Source organism: Apis laboriosa, unplaced genomic scaffold, assembly GCF_014066325.1.
Source record: "Apis laboriosa isolate Shangri-la unplaced genomic scaffold, ASM1406632v1 scaffold112_cov148, whole genome shotgun sequence".
Classification (NCBI taxonomy): Eukaryota; Metazoa; Arthropoda; class Insecta; order Hymenoptera; family Apidae; genus Apis; species Apis laboriosa.
Window position 1 is genome coordinate 2025248 of NW_025220865.1, and position 9214 is coordinate 2034461.

The following is a 9214-nucleotide window of genomic DNA, read 5'->3' on the forward strand; positions in this document are numbered from 1 at the left end:
AGAGAGGGGGGGGGGGAGGGAGGGGAGGGAGGGAAGGGGGGAGGGAGAGAGAGAGAGAGAGAGAGAGAGAGAGAGAGAGAGAGAGAGAGAGAGAGAGAATTTTATAATCCCTATCATTATATTGATATAAATTTTCCATCATTCACTTGATTCTTTTTAAAAAATTAAAAATTGAACGAAAAGATTAAATTTATCAAATTGTTCTCCATTATATTTGAAAGTTTAATTTAATGATATTATTCATTTCGTTCTATTTGTGTTTCATTTTTTATTTCGAATAATAATAATAGGCTACGCTCGGTAATTGGCGGATCGTTACTTAGCCACGATCGACTAATGATTGGTCAGTAAATGGTCAATCAGTGGCCAAGGTAATGGTCAATCAGAGATCAATAATGTTGACCAATTAATGGCCAGATTAATGGTAAGATTTTGTGAATAGAAGGGATCTTTAATTTCCTTTTTGCGAAATTTTTGCGAAAATGGGAAAATTAATTAATATTATTGTGTACAAAAAGATGGAAAACATCTCGATTTCGAATAGAATTATTTGATTCTTAAATTAATTTAAAATTGGATTAAAATTGGAAGATCGTTGAACGACTGGATTATTAAAAAAAATTAGATAAATTCGATATTACGTAAACGATATTGGAAAATCATTACGGAAAAGGAGAATCGAATAACAGGAAATTTTTAAAGTATGCCTTAAATAATTACACTACGTATTTGCGATATATTAATCTATGCATTGTATTCATTGAACCGTAGCATCACATTTTCATTTATATATCTCGGCTCTCGCAAAATTTGCCTAATGGAAAACCATTCGAATGTAAGAGCGATGTAGAAAAAAAAAAAACCTGTGCAAGGTTTTGCTAAATTCAAAACCAAAGCTTTTACATTAATTAAATGTATATATAATATCCAGGAATAATAATAATAAAAAAAAAAAAGGATATAAAAATTCACTTTTCACATGCATGATATGCATAGTAGATTTTTTTTTATATTTTTGAATTTTAACAATTTATAACGAAAAAACAAAAGAAGGAGGGAGGAGAGAAAAATAAAATTTTATAAATATATCCAATGAAACTTTTATTTTTTTTTTTTTCTTTTTCTTTTCTTTTACACAAATTAATAATGAACTGAAATTAATAATATGTTTTACATATCGCGAAATAGCCTGTATATTTGCGTCCCAATTAGTTGTAAAGGGGGGCAAGGTTACGAAATATTTTCGAAATGCCTTAATTTACGATCAGATGATGAGAATGAAAATCTACGAGAACATGTGGATTACAGAATTAGATCAGAAACGATACAGAAATTGTATCCATGCGTCACACACGCTAAGAAAAATGAAAATAAGAAAAAAATATCCCTGATTTTTTTAGGTCAATTCGGAAAAATAAATATTACGTTAAATCTTTGTCTGACAAGGCTATCAAGTATATTTATGTTAATTTATAGCATTTCTGGATTTATTTCGTCTTCTAAATAACATTCCATTTGCTCCCTACCTTCCCCCCTCCCCCAATTGTAATATGACTGTAAATTCATAAAAGATTAAATATAAAAGAAAAAATTAATACACGAGAAATTTATATTTTCAATGATTGTTTTCCTCCTTTCTCGCGATAATTATGTAAATTGATTGATTATAATTCTAAACTGTTTCGAGTTTAATTTTTTTTATCGCACAATATCGAAAAATCAGTTTTAACTAACATTATGAAGTTTTGTTTAAAATAAAAGTGAATAATGGATACAATCAATTTTTATTGTATATCCAGTTAAAAAAAATATGTTTGAAAAATTCATGGAAAAAATTATTCTCTGATTATTTATCTTTAATGGACAACAATATTGAATATTGTTGAAAAATTGAGTATCGTTAAATATCATTTAACATTCCATTTTTTTTATTAAATTTTATTGTAAAAATATGCTATTAAAAAAAATAATTGATTTGAGCAAACTGTAAATTAAATTTCTCTGACAAATGTCCCGGTTAATGGAACAACCTGTATAAGTTGTATAAATAGAAAAATACAAGGAAGTATTTATCGATCGATATAATGAAAAATAAAGGGGGCAGAAGAACGTGTGAACGAACTACAAAGGAACTACACGATTATCACATACTTCATCCGTTTAAACAAAGAATCTTCCAGTCTATCTAATTTTTATTTAAAAAAAAAAAATTCTAATATTTCAATTCTATGAATAAAATTTTTAATATTTAATTCAATCAAATATTTTCTAAACAAAAAAACTCTAATTTTCTTGTTTAATTTCATTAAAATTGAAATTAATAAAAAAAAATGAACATTCGAAATTAAAAATGCACGATAGAGAAAAGAAAAATTATTAAAAATTATTAAAAATAAATTATCATTATCATTATACTTTTAATTAGTTTGTAATACTTTTGCAATTGCGATTTTTGCATTTTGATAATTATTTTATCAATTTTCATTTTTAAAATCGATTAGGTTTAGAGAGAAAAAAAAATGTTATATTCACTTAAATAATTTTTAATCGATTACACCTACAGTGACAAAATGTCAACCGTGAACAACAATCACCGTGAAATAATTCGTTTATAACAACCCTTCGATATGACCCACCGTTCAAAGGACGCATATTTTGCTCGACAGTGCGTAATCAACTTTTTTGCAAACTCTTAAAAATGCGTTTACGCTTACGATATACCCTGGATGCATTTTTGCACAAATTATTTTACATTTCAAATTTTTTTCTCCATTTTTGTGTGACACATGATCGCATTATTTTTTATTTTTACGAAGAAATTAAAGTATTTTTTTGTATTATTAAATTGTATTATTAAAATTATTTAATCATTAAGCATGATTATATTTTAATTTGTAATAAAATTAATTATAATTATTTTTTTTTGATGATAATATTTTTATAATTCTAATTTCTGTCTAAATTTGTAAAATTGAATAAATAAATTTAATTTTAATAACGATATGAAATACTCGAGAAATGAAAAAATATATATATAGAAGAAAATATAATATATTAACCAGAAATACAAAATTAGACGTTTTACCTTGTTTATTGCCATTGTAGTGTTTAATTACTCAAACAAACTTATCATTTTAATAATTGAAATGCTTGAAATGTTTAAATACGAATTCCATGAAAATGAGAAAAGCTATTCCATAGATAAATATTCGTCCATATTTTCGATCAGAGCAAAAGAAGAAATGCAACTCATTTGCAAGTGGAATCAATTCCATTTTATAATAACCTGCAATGACCGTGCTCATTTCATTTTAATATTCATGGATAGACTTATCTGATTACCGGGTCATTTGATAAAACTTTAAATCCTATTATTTCCTATCATCTACCATTGTCATGGTTTCATCCAGTTGAATGATAAGAAAAAACAAATCATTCTTTAAATTGCAGGAATATAATTCAATAAAATATATTTTATCCTCGAAAATTATAAATTTTTGTACGAAAACATTATATATTATTAATATTAATAAAAAAGAATTATGATTAACGAACGAATAATGATAAATAATTTTTCCATTTGAATCAAGTTCATTCACTGTGTTTATTAATTGAAATACATTGTCGAATTGTATTATTACACATGTAAGTATTCTTCATTTAACTCAATTTTCATGTCACATTTATTATACTTTTCCCTATATAATTATCGTAATTTTGTAGTTAAAATAATTTCGAAAAGAAGATGAGAATCATTTGCACATGTATTTAGGTCAATCATAAAATAACTCACTGTATCTTTTACTCATGAATTACGTAAAATTTAAAAATATATAATTTATTATACAAGATACACGCAGTTTAAATTTTCCTGTTCCGTAAAATACATCAAACCCGGTAGTCAAGCGTTAAAAAATCAACGAAATCGAAAAAAACAAAAAATCATCGTTAAAATTTTTGAAAAAAAAAAATATACAGCTTCGATGTATCGCACGACAATATATCGCCTACATATCAAATGTCAGCCGGAAAGAGGAATCGAGTGGATTTATCCGGCAAATGCATTCTGCATACATCGAAATGAATCGAGGCAATCGAAGACGTTCATCGAACCCGGAGGCATTGTCGCGCACGCGAATCGAAATGCATATACAGTACTCGTATCCACAAATGAGTATGCGTGTCTACGTGTATATGTGTGAAGTGTGCATCAACACAACGCTGCCAAAACACAACTTTCCCCTAGTTTCAGATTGCACTAGAATAGAAAAAGAAGAGATTTCGAGTGGTGGCGGCCGCGCGTCTTTTTAGTCGAGGAACGTGACACGTTCGTGCGTGCTCGTGCGTATTCGTACTGCGACTCACCGGGTAGTAGGGAGAGGACTCGTCGTGTAGGACCACCCAGCGACGAGCGTCGCGTCGGCCCCCAAAAGACAAGCACGTGGAGTACGGTATCATGGTGACGGCGGCGACAAGAAGGGGGCGTACGATCCGCTCGAACCTTGTCACCGAGGACGTCGCTACTAATTGTCGTCCGCGTCGTGGCCGCCGTCGTCCACGCGTTTTTTATCAAATTTCTGGCGTACACGTTTGACGTTTTAGCGACGTTTGGTAACGCGCCTCGCGCCGCACCACCGAACAACCAAACGGGTTAGCGAAGCCCACGATGGAAAACAACAAGAGGCCGGCTAGCCAAGGACCACGAGACTCGAGCGTAGCTAGGGAATCACGACAGCTGATTGGTCGGCGAGAGTACCACCGCCGTCTGCCGACTATTGCGCGCAACCGCGTCCGAGAGATCAATGAGACTCGAAGCGAAGAAGACACTCGCCTAGAAGTAGCCGAACGTTCACGAGAGTGTGCGAGGTTCACCGAAGATTGCACTGCTTGAGAATCGGGTCGCGGTGCCGCATATAGTCGATACGGAGTGACGTTTTGATTTGACAATTTTCTTTCTTGATGATTTTTTTTTATTTTGTAACGTACAACGTACGTAACGTATGTAAGAAGAACTCTTAATAAACCATTAACGAAGATAACGAATTGGTATGATCGTTAATCATGTCGTTTTCCGCTTAATTATAAAAGATATTTGATTCGAATTGGTTGATGAACGTTTAACGAGTACAGTTAATCGACCGATAAATAACAAGTAAACAGTCTATTTTTACAATCGTGAAAGTATTCGCGATTCTCTATAATTTTAAGCTTTAAATAGATGAAAGGAATAATGGTGAATGCGATGCTTATTTCAGGAAACGAACAAAAGGAAACCTACGTATTCACAAGCCAGTTTGGGATACACTATATTGTTATTTCCTTCTTAGAACTAAATCGAGTTTACTATAATGATTGCATTTATGAAGCTGACTTTAGTAAACGTCACACAGAAATGTATGTGCAGGTGCCAAGGAGCTGGTTTAAATTTAGCAATATCGCGTGCAACCAATACATTGTCGCAGGATTAATTGATTTGACCTGAGGAAAAAATCATCCATACGTTATCAGTAAAATATCAAACGCACATTTATAAATATTAAACATGTCATTAGAATTTTCTACAAACAATATATTAATTTTTATAGAAAAATATATTCGTAAGTGAATTTCAATCTTAATTTCTTTTTTTAGTAAATTAATTATTTTCGTTATTCAATTTCTTTTATGTGCTTTGCTTTTCAATCTACAAAAAAAACTAGTTATTCAATCATCGCTATCAGATAAGATTTCAAAGGATGAAGAATCCTCTTTGTGCGAATGAAACCGAAGATTTGTACCGTGCTTTATCTTTATCCGCACTATTGTTTCAATACAATTAACAATATGAATAGCACAACGTTTTACTAAATCTCGAAACGATAATAGTAATCATTTGCCAATTATTAATTACAATACAAATTTAACAACGTGAGAAATTTTTAATAATAAAAAATTGTGTTATATTTGAATTGACATACTCTTATACTTTAATAATATTATTCGAAATGAAAGATTTATTTCCTGATTGTCGTGAATCATCAATGATTCATAAAATACATTTAATCCATCTTTTTTTATGGATAAATTGTAACTGAAATTACAACGATGAAAAATTAATACGATATAAAAAAGGTTAAAGGATTTGTGATTCTCAGGATCTCCCAAGGACGATTACGCACTGAATGACACGGTCCGCGTTACGTCACTGATAAGATGTCGCACATGTTTCGTGACACGAATGCGTATGACGAAACATCGTGGGAGGAAAAGCGTCAAACGATGAAAAGAAAAAAAGTAGTGGAAAGGAGATCATAAAAAATATAAAGAAAATTCTTTCTCTCCTTTTGGAAAAAATGGAATAAAAAAATGAAGAGTATCGGAGAGAATCGAAGCAAAATATACTGATAAAAAAAAAAAAAAGAAAGAAAAAAAGGATAATACGAAAAAGAAAATATACAAATATTTATTATAATAATATTTAATTTTAAACATTCGCATGAAAAAAATTAAAATAAATTAAAGAGAAAGCATAAACAAAAAGTGAAGGGGAAAAGAGATGAAAATAGATGAAAAAAAATGGATGATAAAGAGACCAATTAAAAAGAAATGAAAAGAATACGAGTGAAGAAAAAAAGAAGATCAAAAAAAGAGCAAAGATAAAGGAAGAAAAGCAACTAAAACGGAGGGGAAAAATTAACAACAGGATGAAAGAGAAACAAAATACCGCATAAATATAAAATAAAGAGAAAAAAAGCATAAAAAACTGAGAGTTAATGAAGAAGATAATTGTTAGGAAAAAGAGGAGAGAAAAAGAGAGAGAGAGAAATGGGAGAGATAGGAGAGAAAAAAAGAGAAAAGAGAAGAAAGTGAATGAAAAGGACAGGTAAAGAGAAGGAAGGAATGAATTTCATCATTTAATTTTAGAACGATCGCGTGTAGCCGATGGTTGCCGCAGGGGCATGTCATGGCCCAGGGAGTCAGTTGCAATATCGATCCTAACTTCACGCACCTGAAGCGCACCTTCTCCCGTGTGAAAGGCTTGTCGCTGTTCCCGTTATTCCATCTTTTCTCCCTTCGATTATTCCTATTCTCATATTTCATTATTTTCTTTTTTTAATCAATCACCAACAACTCTATTATCAGTTATTGAAACATGTATATAAGTGGAAAAATGTGCAATCATTTTATAGATATATTATTTTGCATTATCCGATTCGAAGATCTTTTATTATTGGATTGTATAGTTTCGAGTATCGTTGCTTTTCGCTCCTATTTGCAATGACCATTAAGTTCGAGAGCCACTCCTATTCGCAGCATCCCTATTGGGAAATTTTGTATGGTATAGTGTCCCGAGAGGTATGCATGCTACTGCGATGATCGAAAATTTTTATTGAACGTAAAAGGAGCTTTTAAATTTAAATAATAAAGGAAAAAAACACTTTTTTAACTTTATTGATATCATTCAGTGTTGGATTCATTTGTAATATAATTGTTTTATATAGTTGACTAATTAAGTTATTACTAGATTTTTAGAATACCATGTAATTCAAGAAAAATGGATTTGTTCATTTCTAAAAAAATTTTTATAAAAAATTTACTACACTATTAAGAATTAAATTTTTGGCAGTGTGTATAATCTAAGAAATGTTATCAGTCAATTGGTAATTGAATAATTCATCAATTTAAATTCTCAATCCAAAAAATAAAATTCAATACAATTTATCCATCTGTAAGCAAGATTTACCAGACAGATCATCTGGTTCAATGACATTAAGGATTTTCCTTGCATGGATCAATCTCTCAATAAATTTATGAACTGACTTTTACGAATAGAACTCTAACTTGGGAATGTATTATAAAGGAAAAGAATTTGTTCAAAAAAGATGATAAAAATCAATAATAAACTTCTTCTATTGATAATTTTATCAATTTTATCTCAAATCCTATTCCTTGATTCCTTAATCTTACTTAATCTATATCCTTTTAATATGATATAAAAATCAACTTTGTATGCAAAAATACATATGATTAAAAATATCGAATGTTTAAAATATTTTTAAATTAATTTCTCGAATTGTTATTTTTGATAATTTTTATTTCATGTTAAATTGAATGAATAATAATTTTAAAAATAATAATTTTATAGAAAAGCGATAAAATTATTATAAAAAAGAAATTATTTTTATTCTTTATAAAATATACTTAATATCTATTTATCGAACTTAATCAAAGATAACTATTGAAATTATATTAAAAATAATTGTATTCTGTCTCTATCAGCAATTGAATGAAGTTAATTTTAACGCGGATTACCTAATGTTTGTGCAAATGATAGATTGTACACGCTCGATAGAAATATTCCTTCGAAGCCAGACGTATCGCGAATTACATACATTCAGTGTATATAATACAAAGAAACTGTGAAACGAACTGATTTCCTTCTATATATCGTAAAATATATCTGATGTTACATTACCCACAAATATTTAGTTAATATGAACTCTGTGGATCGATCAGATAAGAAATATCGTGTTTTATTAACATGAATATTTCCTCTTGTTGGTATCAATAATTTCATTCAATATCTTTATGTATTTTAAAATCGATATTATATTTTTCGATAAAGTTATTATTTCAATATAATTCTGTTATAAGCAATGAGTTAACATTAATTAGAGTTTAAATAGATTAATCTAAATTCAAATATATTTATATTTTATAAAAAATAACTGTTTAATATAAAATAAATTTTCTTATATTTCCGATGCATTAAAATAGTTATCGAGTAGTGCAGTTTATATCGAGGTGATTTAGAAGATGCATAAAGAATTGAATGAGATATATATTCTCTAGATATAGTTATTAAAAATTCGAGAAGATAATAAACAATAGAGAAAAAAATAATTTTTCTTACTTGAAGAAATGTCAAGATAATATCTTCAGAAATAGTAACACCACCGCGACGAGCAAGAGCATTAGGAGGAACTGCAATATCCAAAGCAAGTCTTGGTAGTTCCACCATAATGATAGATGTAATTATTTCTCTTCCGTTCTCTTCAAATTAAAAATATATCATGAAAGTTGAGTAAAATGAAATATATTTATTTCATTAAATTAAAAAATTAATAAAGATTATATTTATATAAACGTGCATATATATAATATTCTTAATCATCACAAGATTAAATAGATACATTCGATAATATCATAACCTCACTTCAATTTTTTGTTTCAA

The 9214-nt window shown here is 29.2% G+C and overlaps 1 protein-coding gene and 1 long non-coding RNA gene across 2 annotated transcripts in view; one reads left to right on the forward strand and one right to left on the reverse strand.

The window, feature by feature from the left end:
* LOC122714140 overlaps positions 1-4464 on the reverse strand; it is an 86119-nt gene extending 81655 nt beyond the window's left edge. Inside the window, exon 1 of the mRNA XM_043935287.1 lies at positions 4366-4464. Coding sequence (XP_043791222.1) covers positions 4366-4458 — 93 coding nt within the window. The 5' untranslated portion in view covers positions 4459-4464. The remainder of the gene's footprint in view (positions 1-4365) is intronic.
* Positions 4465-5015: 551 nt separating this feature from the next.
* On the forward strand, positions 5016-6495 carry LOC122714206. Its single transcript, XR_006346598.1, has 3 exons — positions 5016-5152; positions 5256-5597; positions 5700-6495. It is a non-coding gene; the product is annotated as an uncharacterized LOC122714206 (long non-coding RNA).
* The last annotated feature ends 2719 nt before the right edge of the window (positions 6496-9214 follow it).